Here is a 17804-nt window from a genome sequence, read left to right as displayed (position 1 = left end):
GCATTACATCCAGGGCACAGCCTGACATCAGGGCACAGACTGGCATCCAGCCTGACATCAGGGCGCAACCTGGCATCCAGGACTCAGCCTGACATCCATGGCACAGCCTGGCATCCAGGGCACAGACTGACATCCAGGGCAGCGACTGGCATCCAGGACTCAGCCTGACATCCATGGCACAGCCTGGCATCCAGGGCACAGACTGACATCCAGGGCACAGACTGACATCCAGGGCAGCGACTGGCATCCAGGACTCAGCCTGACATCCATGGCACAGCCTGGCATCCAGGGCACAGACTGACATCCAGGGCACAGACTGACATCCAGGGCAGCGACTGGCATCCAGGGCACAGCCTGACATCAGGGTACAACCTGGCATCTAGGACTGAGCCTGACATCAAGGGCACAGCCTGGCATCCAGCGTACAGCCTGACATCAGGGCACAACCTGGCATCCAGGACTCAGCCTGACATCAGGGCACAGCCCAGCATCCAGAGCATAACCTGGCATCCAGGGCACAGCCTGGCATCTAGGGCACAGCCTGGCATCTAGGGCACAGCCAGGCATCAAGGCACAGCCTGGCATCCAGGGCATATTCCAACATCAGGGCACAGCCTGGCATCCTGACCTCATGGACCCGCCATGAACTTCTCCCTCCTCACTATTCACCTCAGCGGGGGAGCGCACTCAGCGCTGGGAATGAGAGGAGGGTGTGGGAGGGGAGCGGGGAAGGAACAGCCCCCGGGAGAGAGGAGAGCTGGGCGGGGAACCGGTGGCTGTGTCCGCAGCTGGCTCCGGGCTGTTCCTTAGCCAGCAGTGGGCAGTCTGTGAACGCCCAGCCGTGCACTATGGCGGCGGCTGTGGAAGTCCCCGGGAGCAGCAGCTGCAGCGGGAGCAGCGACACCTCCAGCACCGGGGAGGAGGAGAGGATGAGGCGCCTCTTCCAGACCTGTGATGGGGACGGCGACGGCTATATCAGCAGGTATGGGGGGCGCAACTTTCCAACTTAACTCCTGAATAGTTGGCTGCAGGGGGCACTTATCCCCCTGTGAGTGCAGGAGGCCGGGCTGAGCGCCGTCCTGTGCCCACTGCTGATGCCACCCTCCGGGCCCTGGGGGCACAGGGGCTCCACTCATTCTGCCCTGGTACAGCACATGTCCCTGTTGTGCACCGGAGCTGCCCACCTTTCCTGGGTGCAGCAGGGGAATGTGCTGGCAGGGTCAGTGCTCAGGGCGCTGCTCCCATTGCACTGAGAAGTGAGTTTGTACATTTGTGCCCATGTGCTCAGTTTATGAAGGGCAGCGGGGGCACATGAGCCATCCCGGGATGTGAGATCACATCTTACCTAAGGCCATGTTCACACTGAGGTGTAAGTGCACCAGAATCTGCGGCTGCCCACTGGTGATCGCTGTGGTTGGAATACCCCATCCGATTGTGTACGGCCACCCACTGCGGTGCCCAGGAAGATTGTTCGCTAGGTGACATGTCACTGGCTAAAAAAACCCCATCAGAATGACCAACAGTGCAGATTACCCACTGGAGATAATGGGGGCGATTTGTGGGTAGTTCATATGGAAATCTGCTCTGCGGAGACTAACTTTAGGCTAGGGTCACACTTGTGTATGAAAAATCGGTCCTAGTCTCCCTGCCGAGAGTCGCACGAGTGTCATGCGAGTACAATCTGTTTTTTCACAACTAGCCGGTAATTCATCGGCCGTGTAAAATCACTGCAGGAGCCGACAGGATAGAAGCGATGGATTACATGCAGTAAATACAAATATAATAGGTAAATGGGTAGATATACAGATGTCAGTGATAAACACAATTAGTACAGTGTGTGTGCAAATTACTGGACATGTATTTAATTAATAAAAGATAATTTGTTTTGTTAAAAAATGGTGTGGGCTCCTGCGCCATTTCTGTAACCAGCAGAGGAAAAACTGACGGCTGGGGGCCGATGTGTATAGCCTGGGAAGGGGGTAATAGCCATGGAGATTCCCAGGCTATTAATATCAGCTCACAGGTGTACAATTAGCCTTTACTGGCTATTAAAATGGGGGACCCCCCAAAAAAGACATGGGGTCCCCCTATATTTAATAACTAGCAAATGCTATGCAGCCAGCTGCGGGCTGATATTAATAGCCTAGGAAGGGGCCATGGAAGCTGCCCCCCCCAGGCTAAAAACATCAGCTCCCAGCCGCCCAAGAAAAGGCGCATCTCTAAGATGTGCCAATTCTGACACTTCGCTTCGCTCTTCCCACTTGCTCTGTTGCGGTGGAAAATGGGGTGATAGTTGGGGGGGTTGACATCAAGCCCTGAGGTTAGTAATGGAGAGGCGTCAATAAGATGCCTCCATTACTAACCCCATAGTCACATTGTAAGAAAACAGACACCCAGAAAAAAGTCCTTTAATTGACAGAATGACACAGACTCCTTTAATTTTCTTAATTAAACCATACTTACGACCTCGCCTATTCCCCCCCCCCCCCCCCCCCGGTGCCCTCGGCATCTGCAAAAGTAAAAAACAAACAGTATTCCTCACCTTTCCGCAGAGATGCTTTTAATGCATTTGTCCCATGACGGGTTCAGCTCTTCTACATCTAGATGGCAGGCTGCATGATGCGACCATGCAGCCTGTCATCCAGCAGAGACACTGAGCACTTCTATTCTCTGTCTGAGGGCACCGTAAACGTGAGAAAGTTTTCCTGCTCGCGGTGCCGTCAGGGAATAGAAGTTCACGGCCAATTAACTCGCTTCACCTTTCTGACGTTGGCGCAGAATTACTGACCTCGGGGTGACACCAATCCCCCCAACTATCAACCCACTTGCCACCGCTACAGTGCAAGTGGGAAGAGTGAGGCTAAGTAAAGAATTTGCACATCTTAGAGATGCGCATATTCTGGGGCGGCTGAGAGCTGATGGCTTTTAGCCTGGGGGGGCAGCATCCATGACTGTCATGATTCTCAATGGCGAGAGAACATAGCCCAGCATATATGAGAACTAGCTCTTGGAAGATGGAAACTATACTGACCATGAACTAAACCTGCCGCACAACTAGAAGTGGCCGGGTAGCATGCCTACGTCTTTTAACCCTAGATGCCCAGCGCCAGCCGGAGAACTACCTAATCCTAGCAGAGGAAAAGACAGTCCTGGCTCACCTCTAGAGAAATTTTCCCAAAAGGCAGACAGAGGCCCCCACATATATTGGCGGTGATTTTAGATGAAATGACAAACGTAGTATGAAAATAGGTTTAGCAAAATCTAGGTCCGCTTTCTAGATAGCAGGAAGACAGAAAGGACACTTTCATGGTCAGCAGAAAACCCTATCAAAACACCATCCAGAAATTCCTTTAAGACTCTAGCATTAACTCATAACACCAGAGTGGCAATTTCCGATCACAAGAGCTTTCCAGACACAGTAACGAAACAGCAGCTGTGAACAGGAACAAAATGCAAAAACACACAAGGACAAAAGTCCAACTTAGCTGGGAGTTGTCTAGTAGCAGGAACAAGCACAGAAGGCTTCTGATTACATTGTTGACCGGCAAGAAACTGACAGAGGAGCAAGGTAATATAGCGACTCCCACATCCTGATAGGAGCAGGTGAACAGAGGGGATGATGCACACAAGTTCAATTCCACAAGTGGCCACCGGGGGAGCCCAGAATCCAATTTCACAACACATGACCCCTTCCTAGGCTATTAATATCCTGCAGCATAGCCTTTGCTAGTTATTAATTATAAAGGGACCCCACGTCATTTTTTGGGGGGTCTGTTATGATCCGGTGGTAGGATCACCAAACTGACCTGATAGGTAAACCTGAATAATAGGACAAGCTCCGGGAATGTGGGAACTATACCGACCGCAATCCTGATCCTATCCACACACACTAAAGGCAGCCGTGGAGCGTTACCTAAAAACCTAGACGCCTCTTCACAGCCTGAGAAACTGGCTACCCCTAGAGAGAAAGCAAAGCCTCACTTGCCTCAGAGAAATAACCCCAAAGTTTAGGCAGCCCCCCACAAATAATAACGGTGAGTTAAGGGGAAAATACAAACGTAGGAATGAAAAACAGGTTTAAGCAAATGAGGCCCGCTAACACTAAATAGACAGAAGATAGCAGGGATCTGTGCGGTCGGTACCAAAACTATCAAAAACTATCCACGCAGAAAGTACAAGAACCCCCACACCGACTCACGATGTGAGGGGCGCACTGCTCCCCAGAGCTTCCAGCAAGCGAAAAATCACATATAAGCAAGCTGGACTGAACACATCATATACTGAGAAACATTTTCAAGGAAACAATGAGCAAAAAGAACTAGCAAGACTTAGCTTCTCAGAAATAGACAGGTCACCAGGAAAATCCAGGAGAGGTCAGAACCAGTACTGAATACAACGACAGCAGGCAACAAGTAAAGGTCCAGGTGGAGTTAAATAGGAACCAGCATAGCAGGAAATGAGGCAGCTGAGCCCAGCTCCAGACCCGCAGTATCGCTAAGGGCCACCAGAGGGAGCCCAGACGGAATTCACAACAGGGGTCCCCCATTTTAATAGCCAGTGAAGGCTAATTATACAGCTATGAGCTGATATTAATAGCTTGGGAATCTCCATGGGTATTACTCCTTTCCTAGGCTATAAACATCAGCCTCTGTCGGCTTTCGCGCTGCTGGTTACAGAAATTGCGCGGGAGCCCACGCCATTTTTTTCCGAAAAATCTTTTATTAACCCCTTCCAAACCTGTGACGCCACGTACGAGTCATGAAAGTCGGTGCCAATCCGACCTGTGACGCCTGTGTGGTGTCATGGAGGGATTGCGTCCCTGCAGATCGGGTGAAAGGGTTAACTCCAATTTCACCCGATCTGCAGGGACAGGGGGAGTGGTACTTTAGCCCGGGGGGGTGGCCTTGCCCCCACGTGGCTACGATCGCTCTGATTGGCTGTTGAAAGTGCAACAGCCAATCAGAGCAATTTGTAATATTTCACCTATGAAATTTGGTGAAATATTACAATCCAGCCATGGCCGATGCTGCAATATCATCGGCCATGGCTGGAGACCACGATCTGATCCCCCCCCACCGACTGACAGCGGCGATCTGCTGCCGCTGTCAGTCTTTCCTCCCCTCCGTTCGGTGCTCCGCTGCTTTTCTCTCCCCTCCGGGCCCCCACCCCCCCGCTGTCCGATCCCACCGCCCGTACTGCTGGAGTCCCGAGAGTTCCGTCTGGCATCTTCGATCGGCGCCGCCATCTTCCACAATGGCGGGCGCATGCGTAGTGCGCCCGCCGAATCTGCTGGCCGGCAGATTCTTTACAGGTACATTTTGATCACTGTGATAGGTTATATCACAGTGATCAAAATAAAAAGAATAGTAAATAAAGCCCCCCCTTATCACCCCCATAGGTAGGGAAAATAATGAATTAATAAAATATTTTTATTTTTATTTTTCCACTAGGGTTAGGGTTAGAACTAGGGTTAGGGCTGCAATTAGGGTTAGAATTAGGCTATGTGCACACAGTGCGGATTTGCCGCTGCGGATTGGCCGCTGCGGATTCGTAGCAGTTTTCCATCAGGTTTACAGTACCATGTAAACCTATGGAAAACCAAATCCGCTGTACCCATGGTGCGGAAAATACCGTGCGGAAATGCTGCGTTGTATTTTCCGCAACATGTCAATTCTTTGTGCGGATTCTGCAACGTTTTACACCTGTTCCTCAATAGGAATCCGCAGGTGTAATCCGCACAAAAAACACTGGAAATCCGTCGTAAATCCACAAGTAAAATGCAGATAAAAAAAAAGATAAGTTACTTGGGGGGTCTAGTTTCCAAAATGGGGTAACTTGTGTGGGGTTTCTACTGTTTTTAGGCACATCAGGGGCTCTGCAAACATAACATGACGCCCGCAGACCATTCCATCAAAGTCTGCATTCCAAAACATCACTACTTCCCTTCCGAGCTCTGCCATGCACCCCAAAAGTGGTTTACCCCCACAAATGGGGTATCAGCATACTCAGGACAAACTGGACAACAACTTTTGCGTGGTCCAATTTCTCCTGTTACCCTTGTGAAAATAAAAAATTGTGGGCTAAAAAACAATTTTTGAGGGAAAAAAAATGATTTTTTATTTTCATAGCTCTGCGTTCTAAACTTCTGTGAAGCACTTGGGGGTTCAAAGTGCTCATCACACATCTAGATGAGTTCCTTGGGGGGTCTAGTTTCCAAAATGGTGTCACTTGTGGGAGAGTTCAAATGTTTAGGCACACAGGGGCACTCCAAATGCGACATGGTGACCGCTAACGAATGGAGCTAATTTTTCATTCAAAAAGTCAAATAGCGCTCCTTCCCTTCCGAGCCTTGCCGTGTGCCCAAACAGTGGTTTACCCCTATATATGAGGTATTGGTGTACTCAGGAGAAATTGCCCAACAAATTTTATGATCCATATTATCCTGTTACCCATGTGAAAACAAAAAAATTTAGGCTAAAATAATTTTTTTGTGAAAAATAAGTACTTTTTCATTTTTACGGATCAATTCTTTTACTTACAATACTTTTTAATAATGTGTGTGTGTTTTATTAACCATTTCGTACTATTGGATTAATAATGGATAGGTGTCATAATTGGTGCCTCTTCGTTATTAACCTGGCTTAATGTCACCTTACAATGGCAAGATGACATTAACCCTTCATTACCCCATATCCCAATGCTGCACGGGAGTGGGAAGAGAGAGGCTAAGTGCCAGAATAGGCGCATCTTACAGATGTGCCTTTTCTGGGGTGGCTGGGGGCAGATGTTTTTAGCCAGGGGGGTCCAATAACCATGGTCCCTCTCTAGGCTATTAATATCTGCCCTCAGTCACTGGCTTTCCCACTCTAGAGGAGAAAATTGCGTGGGAGCCCACGCCAATTTTTTCCGGGATTTAACCCTTTAATTTAACAGCTGGAGCCCCCAAATTTTACACAATGACACTTCACACTACATTACACTTTACATTAGTAAAGATGAATATGTAATAAAAGAAGGGATATGAGATGGTTTACTGTATGTAAACCATGTCTCATCTCTTGTCGGGTTTGTGAAGGAGATAGCAAAAGCCGGCAATTGAATTACCGGCTTTTCTGCTATCTAGCGCTGAATTATATATATATATATATATATATATATATATATATATATATATATATATATATATATATATATATATATATATATATATATATATACACATTTATTCTACGTATTCTATTCTGTCAGTGTGATTTTACTGTACACTGCACTGAATTGCCGGCTTTTCTATAGAACACCGGTGCGTATTTCTTGCAAGTCACACGCATGGTCCGTGTGTAATCCGTAATTTTCTGGCCCCCATAGACTTTCATTGGCAGATTTTTTGCGCAATACGCTGACAAACGCAGCATGCTGCGATTTTCTACGCCCATAACATGCCGTATATTACGGATGCGTAATATACGGCAGATAGGAGCTGCCCCATAGAGAATCATTGGGCCGTGTGCAATGCGTATTTTCTGGACGTATTTTCTGCGCTCATACGTCCGTAAAACTCGCTAGTGTTACGCCGGCCTTATTCTTGCTGGTGTTTTCCCAACGGTGGGGGGGGGGGCACTTTACTGACGTTCGATGGACGATGTTCGATGTTAAATGAATAAGAAAACAGTAGCATTTTTCAGTCGCTGTTCTGAAAGCCCAGCTGCTGGGAGGAAATTAACTTTATTCTCCCGGGAGCTGTTGGATTTCAGTTATAGAGGGCTGTCTCTATCAGTGCGGAGCCAGCTGTCAGTCAGTGCGGTGGCTGCGTAAACAGGCACAGGATTATGAGCCGCAGCATGTCGATTATCTGCAGCGGAGATGCTAGTCTGTATGCCATATGCATTCCTTTGATGCGGTAAATCCGCATGGTTCACTGAAGACATGCAGAGTTACCTGCGTGATTAGAACTCAGCTTTTTGGATGCAGCGAAAATACTCTGTGTACAAAACGCTGCTATATCCTGTTCGTGAGGACATAGCCTAACCTGTGGATTATGGATTAACCCCACATTTACAGTGGGTACAGAAAGTATTCAGACCCCTTTAAATTTTTCACTCTTAGTTTCATTACAGCCATTTGGTAAATTCAAAAAAGTTCATTCTTTTCTCATTAATGTACACTCTGCACTGCAATTTTTGCTTATTTATTAAAAAATATACAACTGAAATATCACATGGTTATAAGTATTCAGACACTTATATTTAAATCACATGCTGTCTATTTCATTGTTATCCTCCTCGAGATGGTTCTACTCCTTCATTGGAGTCCAGCTGTGTTTAAACTGATAGGACTTGATTTGGAAAGGCACACATCTGTCTATATAAAACCTCACAGCTCACAGTACATGTCACACCAAATGAGAATCATGAGGTCAAAGGAACTGGCCAAGGAGCTCACAGACAGAACTGTGGCAAAGCACAGATCTGGCCAAGGTTACAAAATAATTTCTGCAGTACTCAAGGTTCCTAAGAGCACAGTGACCTCCATAATCCTTAAATGGAGGAAGTTTTAGACCACCAGAAGTCTTCCTAGACCTGGCCGTCCAGCCAAACTGAGAAATCGTGGGAGAAGAGCCTTGGTGAGAGAGGTAAAGAAGAACCCCAAGATCACTGTGGCTGAGCTCCAGAGATGTAGTAGGGAGATGGGAGAAAGTTCCACAAAGTCAACTATCACTGCAGCCCTCCTCCAGTCGGGCCTTTTTAAATTTTTGTGGAAATTCAAAAACTGAAAAGTGGGGCGTGCAATATTATTCGGCCCCTTTACTTTCAGTGCATCAAACTCACTCCAGAAGTTCATTGTGGATCTCTGAATGATCCAATGTTGTCCATGCAAAACTAGCCGTCATGTCATCATCACTTGTTTTACTTTACTCCAAAATTTATTTTATATAGCTACTAGTGGGTGACAAGGGGATTCGATTTACATTTTTTTTTATTTTGATCACCCGGTAGTAGAGACCCCTGAGATTTTCCAACGCTGGGGGACTCTACACCCTTATTTCTCAGCTCAGTAAAATATGGGCGCTGAGAAATCAGTACCCTTTACTGCCGCTGTTAAAAGGCGTACTGGCGCTCGTTAACGGGTTAAGGCTGTGTTCAATCAGAGTTTTTTGGGGCATCACCGCTCTCCTCAAAAAAACACTTTAAAAGCTCTTAGTACTCAAAAGAGAGAAACCCTTTTTAATAATCTGTATTTTAATATAAATCAAACACAAAATCATAAACAAAAAAAAGCCCAAAGGAAGGAATATTATAAAAATGTGCGTGTTCCACCAGGACGCATTTCCTTGGCACATAATGTTGACTTTACATGCCCGCTGCCGCATGTAGGAAAGCGCTTCCTGTTCATTTCTATGGGAAATCCACTTTGCTGAGGAGTTTTCTGAGCGTCTTTGTTACTGAAGAGCTTTGCAATAATGCCTGGTGTAAAAAAAAAAAAAAAAGAAAAAAAAGTGCATCTCACTCTGATGTGAAAGTTGATTGATGCTGCTCCAAACTAGACACTGTCAAATCAAAAGGCTGCAAAAGAGTCTCCAAAACATGGCAACCAATTTTTATCAGTGTACTTGTTCAGATTCTCATCAGTTTGGTCAGTATCAGTTTTTACCATCAGTTTTTCAAGTTTCTTCTTGTCAGTGAAAATAGAGAGCATACAATGAAACAAGGATGGCATCCTAGAGTCTTCTGCTCCCTTTTTTTTTATTTCTTCATGGACCTGGCTGATTTAGTCAAGTACATTCTTATTTTGGTGTGGGCCTCTTGGCTCGCAAAATAGCACGGACATGCGGAAAGCCACATATACTGTAATGTGTACATGTTCTATCTCTGAAAATCATGGATAGCACTTGTACGTGTAAAACAAACATCTGAATGATCATGGATAGCACTTGTACGTGTAAAACAAACATCTGAATGAGCTCTTACTGAAGGGTTTCCACTTGAAAAACTTGTCTGTTTTGAACACCTTAATAAAGTCCGTGTGGACATAGCCAAAATTTCCTGTAAGTTAACTTACTGTCAGAAGCAAATAACAGAAGACATGGACAACTGGCAAAAAAATAAACTTCCACTAAAACTGTCCGAACACATCAGATAAGATAGCTATCGCCCATTGTAGGGGGTGTGTAACATTACATAGTAGGCATCTATATGAATGGTTGTCTGGGTCAAGCTTGTCAGTCCACTGTTCTAGCACACAACAGTGTCTCAAGCGACAGACCACCCACCTCAACAATAATTTTCTTTAAACGAGTTTTAGCACAATAAAAGTTCATTTTAATCAATAGAACTTGAATAATAATAACTTCCACAATTGGATGTGTTTAACAAAAAAGTGTTCCTGTGCAGAGATAATCTTATAAATTTGCCCCTGCAGTGTACTGTGTGAAATGAACTTTTGTTTGTGGGAAAACCCCTTTAATGAACACCTTTCTTTCCACCAAATGGCAGTGAATAAAATGTAACTTATTAAATTGCTATTTGAATTTAGCTAAACTTTACAATTACATTTTACTTTACATTGAAGGAAAAATAAATTATGAAAAAACTTGGATTCTCATTTCGACTTCGCTTAACCCCTCAACAACCTTTGTCGTGTATATACGTCAATCAATGACTTAGTCAGCTGACATGTGCCCCTAACCACCGCGGGTGGAATCGCGATCCACCCACGGTCGTTAACATGTTAAATGCCGCTATCAATCCGCAGAGACATGCGTTGTATGCAGATGCGTCGTTTTGACGTGCCCACCGAACAAAACATGTTGCATTTTCTTACGGCGGACGCATCCGCATACAATGCATATCCCTGCATACCCAATGTTAAAGATAGGTACGCAGGACACATGCGGGAATAGGCGTAGCTTAAGGAAAGAAGTCCACAGCAGCACACTGCAGACTCAAACGCTAATGTGAACTTAGCCTAAAGCAGTTATCTGAAATAAAGGTGATACAAGTCCAAGGCTGTGGAGTTGGTAAGCCAAACCACCGACTGACTCCTTAATGTCCCTGAGTCCCAACTCCAGCACTGGTCACTACTAAGCATACACATAAAGTGCAGCACAGATTCATCTCAACTAAAACCGAGATCCTTAGATCAGTAAAAATGCTGGGTAACTTCCACCTACAAGTAGCACTTACTAACTAGATATTCCAATAATTTAAAAACTGTTAGACACTAAGCCTTCCTGACATGTTTTGCCAACTAATGGCACACTCGGGGAACATGTCAAGGATCCCTTCTATGTCATGAATCATTCCCCTTGAGCACTTAACATGTAATCTCTCTCCATGTGACCGGATCTATCATTACATGTGATTCACGACCTCTTTACCTCTCGTAATCTTTTCTTTCTGGGCATCACCGGAACAAGGCTGACATCCTCTGACACAGCCTCCCCCGCTGCACTATGTTACGGTGGCCTCCACTTCACCCACACTCCTCGCCCTGGGAATAAACATGGTGGAGGAGTGGGCTTTGTCCTTTCTTCCAACTGTACCTTTAATCCAATCCCACTTCTACCCTCCCTTATCCTCCCTTCTTTTGAAGTCCACACTGTCCATATCTACTCCCCCTACAACCTCCAAATGGCCGTCATATACTGACCTCCGGGCCTGAGCACTGCCTTTGTTGACCAATTCTCCACCTGGCTCCTTCACTTTCTCTCTGCTGACATTCCCACCATCATCATGGGTGATTTCAACATCCCCCATTGACACCCACCAGTCAGCAGCCTCCAAACTCCTGTCCCTTACTTCATCCTTTGGACTTACTCAGTGGTCCTCTTCAGCCACCTACACAGACGGACACACATTAGACCTTGTCTTCACCTGTTTTCTGCTCCCTATCTAACCTCACAACCTCCCCTCTCCCTCTATCTGACCACCATCTACTCACTTTCCCTTCCCTGTCCTCATCTGTCACCCATGTCCAGCAACATGCGCACCCACGCAGGAACCTCACACACCTAGACACCCACACACTCTGACTCTATCCTACCACTAGCATCTATATCCTCACTCTACGACACAGACACTGCCGCTGCTTTCTACAATGCCACTTTTGCATCAGCTGTCGACATGGTCCCCCTGTCATGCATAGCAGAGTGCGACGAACCAATAGACAACCCTGGCACAATAACATCACTAAAACGCTTCGGCAAGTATCCAGAATTGCAGAACGGCGTTGAAGGCAAAAGGGCCAACAAGTGCTAAGCATCTTTGGGAACTCCTTCAAGATTGTTGGAAGACCATTCCCGGTGACTACCTCTTGAAGCTCATCAAGAGCGTGCAAAGCAGTCATCAAAGCAAAAGGTGGCTACTTTGAAGAACCTAGAATATAAGACATAATTTCAGTTGTTTCACACTTTTTTGTTAAGTATATAATTCCACATGTGTTTATTCATAGTTTTGATGCCTTCAGTGTGAATGTACAATTTTCATAGTCATGACAATACAGAAAAATCTTTAAATGAGAAGGTGTTCCAAACTTTTGGTCCGTACTGTATATGTGTGTGTGTCTATCTATCTATCTATCTATCTATCTATCTATCTATCTATCTATCTATCTATCTCTATCAGTGTGTATGTATTCTATGTAGGGGTGGAGCGCATATTCATTACTTCAAAGAGCTGTACCAGTGACCGCTGAACACAGGAACAAGCTGCCGGCGTCAGACCATCGCATCTGAGAATCTGCCAGGGACCGCGCCGGGAGGGTGAGTATAAAGGGGAAGGGTGAGCATTGCGATATTCACCTGTCCCCTTTCCATCGCCGCGCGCTGCTGTGTCTTCTGTGTCCACTGGCTGTGACGTTCAGGTCAGAGGGTGCGATGACGTGTTGTGTGCGCGCCACCCTCTGCCTGAACAGTCACTGCAGAGAGACGGAAGAGAGCAGCGCGTGGTGGTGGAATGGGCACAGGTGAATATCGCAAGTGTCGGTGTCTCCGCCTGCTCAGGACAAGAGGTGAGTATGTCATTTTTTTTTTTTTTTTTAATCGCAGCAGCAGCATATGGGGCAAATGTTTCTATGGAGCATCTTATGTGGACATAATCAACCTTTATGCAGCATTATATGGGGCAAATGTTTCTATGGAGCATCTTTATATTTCATAGATAGATAGCAGAATAGCCGATAATTCATTTGTCGGCTTCTGCAAAATCATTGCAGAAGCTGACAGGATAGGAGACCTGGTTTACATACAGTAAACCATTGCAGAACAGTTAGATTTATATATGTCAGTGACTAATACTGTTAGTAGTATGTGTGTGTGTGTGTGAAATTTGGGACCCTTATGTATTTAATAAAATAATATTTTCACAGAAAAAACTGGTATGGGCTCCTGCACATTTTTCGGCACCAGAGAGGTAAAGCCAGTGACTAAGGGCAGATATTAATAGCCTAGAGAAGGACCATGATTATTGCCCCCCCACCCGGCTAAACACGTAAAACCTCATGTTAATATCGCATTGCATATGTATTGCATGCGCATGTCATATGGATGTTCCATGGAAAAATCGCACGGAAATCACATTACACTCGCATAGCACTCGTCCGTTTTTCGGTCCGGAAATCAGACCGTTTTTTTTTTTTTTCACGCAAATGGGTATGAGTCCTAATAGCGTTGCTAACCTGCCTGGCATTTGCACGTAGTCGAACGTGGCAGGGAGAAAGATAACTTAATTCTCTCCAGCAGCATTCAGTTTCAGTCAAAGGGGCTTTAGCGGTGCAGGCTCAGTCACTGCTCTGAGTATAGAGAGCAGCGGCTGTAACCGCGCCCCTGGCACTGACTGACACTGGCTCTGCATTGGATCTGGCTGTCAGTGCCACTCTGTATACTCAGAGCAGTGACTGAACCTCACTACTGAGCATGTACATAAAGTGCAGGAACAGACATTTATAGCTTTCCCAAATTCTTATGAAATCATTTGCAGCACATCCTGCATTGAACTACTGTACCCAATGTATTATATATTTTAGGGGTCTGTGTCTGCTCATTTTATATAGACTTCGACTCCACCAAAATGGATACTGACTCCGACTCTAGATTCCTGCTGTACCCCACTGCTGATTATATCCCATTTAGAGAACGTACCAATTATGATGACTCTTTGTTTCCTGTCATTACCAACATCCGAATTTGTAGAAACCGATCATGTTGGTTAGACACGACTTATCTTTCATGAATCCGTGCTGGTTGTCAGTTATTATATTATTATCTACGATATATTTCTGCAGGTAATCTCTTATAATGCCCTCAAAAACTTTGCACACTACTGACATCAGGCTTACCGGACAGTAGTTGCCTTGATCCACCTTGTTACCATTCTTAAATATTGGTACCACGTGAGCCATCCTCCAATCCTGTGGCACCAACTCTGTTACAAGAGAGTTTAAGAAGATGAGACACAGCGATCTGTCAATTACTGAGCTCAATTCACTCAGTATCAGTGGATGAATGCCATCTGGGCCGGGGAATTTGTCAATGTTTAATTTGCTCAGACACAGGCATACTTCTTCTTGTGTTAAACTGGTTATATCAGATGGTGAACTTTACATTTTGCCTTGTTGAAAGATCCCGGAGCAGATGGATGAAATGTGACTGTTTAATATCTCAGCCTTTTCTTTGTCCTCTATAATTCTTAATATTATCTTTTAAGGGGCCGATACCGTCCTTGCATCATTTTATGTTTTTCTGATGCTCTTATGCAGCAGACTTTAATGGTTTACTATTAGTATGATTGTTCTTGTCTGTATACAGAAGAAACTTCTATACATAAGTAGAGTTCAGCAAAAATATTTGCCAGATCCTGTTCAAGCTGCCACATTGGTAGTCCGTGACCACTGGATTAGAGATCTGCGAAACCTATTATCTGCTGGAATCGCCAGTACTTCTTCTGCATTGAAGACCCAGTGCAACGCACACTTGATGTCGCATCTAGCCTACTAATCAAGAGGTTCCACATGCTAGTAATGTGATTGCTTAACCAGGGACCAGAAAATCTTTAATCAACTGTAATGATAACTTTTCATAAATGGTGTGATAATAGCACAAGTCATTTTGATTCATTAGTTAAGCCTTCTATGTGAGGTTTGATGCAGAGACAAATGCACTGACTGAGATGATGACCTGAGCCAGCCATCCCCCTTCATCATGTTGACAGTACATATTGAGGAAAGAAGATCTGTGTTGAGCAAAAGTGAGGCTTTCTGGACCATGAGAGGATGTATGAATTTGGACCCATTTGGAAATCAACCAAAGATCTTTTTATGTTATTGGACGGTTTCAGACAGTAACAACATCTGATCCCTGGGTGACTTAGAACAGCATAGAACTAGCAGGGGGAGGAATTCGGGGTGTTACTTCTGTAATTTGTCCATGATGTAGTCTGTGGAAGCTCCAGTGCCAGATCCACACAGAGCAGTGTGAAACAGTTTGGACTCTAACATTGTGGGGTCCAGTCATACATTATAAACTTGACACCGATTTTGGCCTGGATGATATTCTGCATGCAGTACATAGTTACTCCATTGACATGCAGCAGAAAAAAATATTTGCTAATTTTAAAAAATCCACAAGAATATGCAAATTGATTTAAATTCTTGCTTATTTTTTCATAGAAAAGGCGGTGGATTGGGAGCATTCTTTGTGCAAACCGAGCGTGCTTGGCAACTATTAGAACTCACATACAAACTAATAGATCCACATGCTTGGCCTCCTCTCCTTTCTCAGCAGGTTGCTTGGGGCTCCATTATCAAGATTGATGTGGGTCCCAGCATCTTATGGCATTTTCTATGGCTATACCATGGGTGTCTGCTGTGACATTTCTTTCATGAATACATGCCATTGACTGTGGGAGGTTATAGAGCAAATTTCAGTTTTCTGCATAAAAAAATGCACAGATATCTGCATGAGTGAATACTTGACCAAAACTGAAATCTAAATTACATGCAACGTGTGTGAAAATGCCCAGGAATGAAATGATAATGTAAGTATTCCCTGCTGAAGGATTATGTAAGATCTGTATATGGGTCACTTTTATTAGAGAGGCTTTTTGATGTTTGAAGTCTGATTCTGCCATTTAGCAGAAACAATTGCCTGAGGATATTTTCCTCATACTCTTGCATTCTCCTGTATTGTGCCTACTTATAATGGGATTCTTGCAATCTGTCCATCCTCCGACTAATATACATGCTGGTACCTGGTGAAATAAGTACTGATCACATCACCAATTTTCTAAGTGAACATATTGCTAAAGGTGCTATTGACATGAAATTCTCATCAGGTGACAGTAACAACACATCCAAACCACACAGGCAAAGAAATCAAACCATAGATGTGTGTTATTCTAAACAATCACCTGAAAACAGAGGTGCACTTCCCACCACTTTCTCTCATGGCTATTTTCTGTTTTGCATTTCCGTTTTTTTCCTCTTGTTCTAAGAGCCATAATTTTTAAAATTTTTCATTTATATAGCAATAAGAGGGCTTGTATTTGTGGGACAAGTTGTACTTTTGAATGACACCATTCATTTTATGAAGTGATGTACTGAAAAGCTGGGAAAAAAAATTTGTGCTGCAAAATTACAGCAATTTTTTTTTGTTTTTTTTATTTGCTATTTTCACTATATGGTAAAAATTATCTTTTTATTGATACTTCATTTTCATGAGGTGTTATGACAGCAGAATAAACTTAATTCTGGCGTTTAGATTATTATTTTTTTGTCATTACATAATTTACCACCGGATAATTTATTTTAGATTTTGATAGATTGGACTTTTACGGATGTAACATTACCACTAGTGGTGAGCGAACCTCTTATCCGAACAGTCTCTGGTGTAATGTGAGCATCTGGAGGTTTTCATATACTATGTTAGTGTCTCTGCAGCTGCATGATTTGCGGCTGTTAGACAGCGGGGATTCCCTAACAAACTGCCCATCCCTACATGTTGAGGCCGTCTGACAGCCGCAAATTATGCAGCCGCAGAGACTCTAAGGCCGGTTTCACACGTCCCGAAAAAACGGTACCGGAGATGTCCGTGTGTGTACTATGTGCTGCAACCATGTGCCGCATCAGTACCACACGGACAGTCGCCGGGGAAGAAGTGCTACAGTAAGTGCTGTTCCCCGGCGACTGGTGCTGAAGCCGGCTGTCATCATTGTCCCCTCTCTGCTCTGCCGGCGAGCAGAGGAGAATGATGAGCGTTATATTAATGTCCAAACGACAGCAGGTGGTGGCTTTTGGGATTGTTACCCCATCATCCGACGCCTGCTGTCGCTAATAACCGTGACAGTAGGTGCGAAGGATGGGGGTATTCCACAGCAGCCGGATGCGATCATTCGGAAATAAATGACTGAAGAACCCGACGTGGGTTCCCCCCTATTTTATTGAACCAACCAGAGAAAACTCACAGCTGGTGGCTGCAACCCCGAGCTGTCAGTTCCACAAAGTTGGTTATCAAGAATAGAGGGGTCCCCACGCTGTTTTTTGAAATTATTTAAATAATTTTAAAAAACGGCGAGGGGTCCCCCCCATTTTTTTTGACAACCAGCCTTGCTAAAGCTCACAACTGGGGGCTGCTAATCTCAGTTTGGTAAGGAGCCATTAATATAGCCCCCCCCAGCCTAAAAACAGCAGCCCAGATAAGGCGCATCTAAATTAAACCATACTTACTGTAACGCCTGATTCCCTGACGCCCTCGATCTCCTGTAATAAAAATAAAAAAATAAGCCAACAATATACCATACCTGTCCGTCGTTGTG

The 17804-nt window shown here is 44.9% G+C and overlaps 1 protein-coding gene across 1 annotated transcript in view; it reads left to right on the top strand.

The window, feature by feature from the left end:
- Window positions 1-695: 695 nt before the first annotated feature.
- MCC (MCC regulator of Wnt signaling pathway) overlaps window positions 696-17804 on the top strand; it is a 452211-nt gene continuing 435102 nt past the window's right edge. Inside the window, exon 1 of the mRNA XM_077290460.1 lies at window positions 696-982. Coding sequence (XP_077146575.1) covers window positions 849-982 — 134 coding nt within the window. The 5' untranslated portion in view covers window positions 696-848. The remainder of the gene's footprint in view (window positions 983-17804) is intronic.

This window comes from Ranitomeya variabilis, chromosome 1, assembly GCF_051348905.1.
Source record: "Ranitomeya variabilis isolate aRanVar5 chromosome 1, aRanVar5.hap1, whole genome shotgun sequence".
In the NCBI taxonomy this organism is placed as follows: Eukaryota; Metazoa; Chordata; class Amphibia; order Anura; family Dendrobatidae; genus Ranitomeya; species Ranitomeya variabilis.
This window is presented reverse-complemented; position numbering and strand designations above follow the sequence as displayed.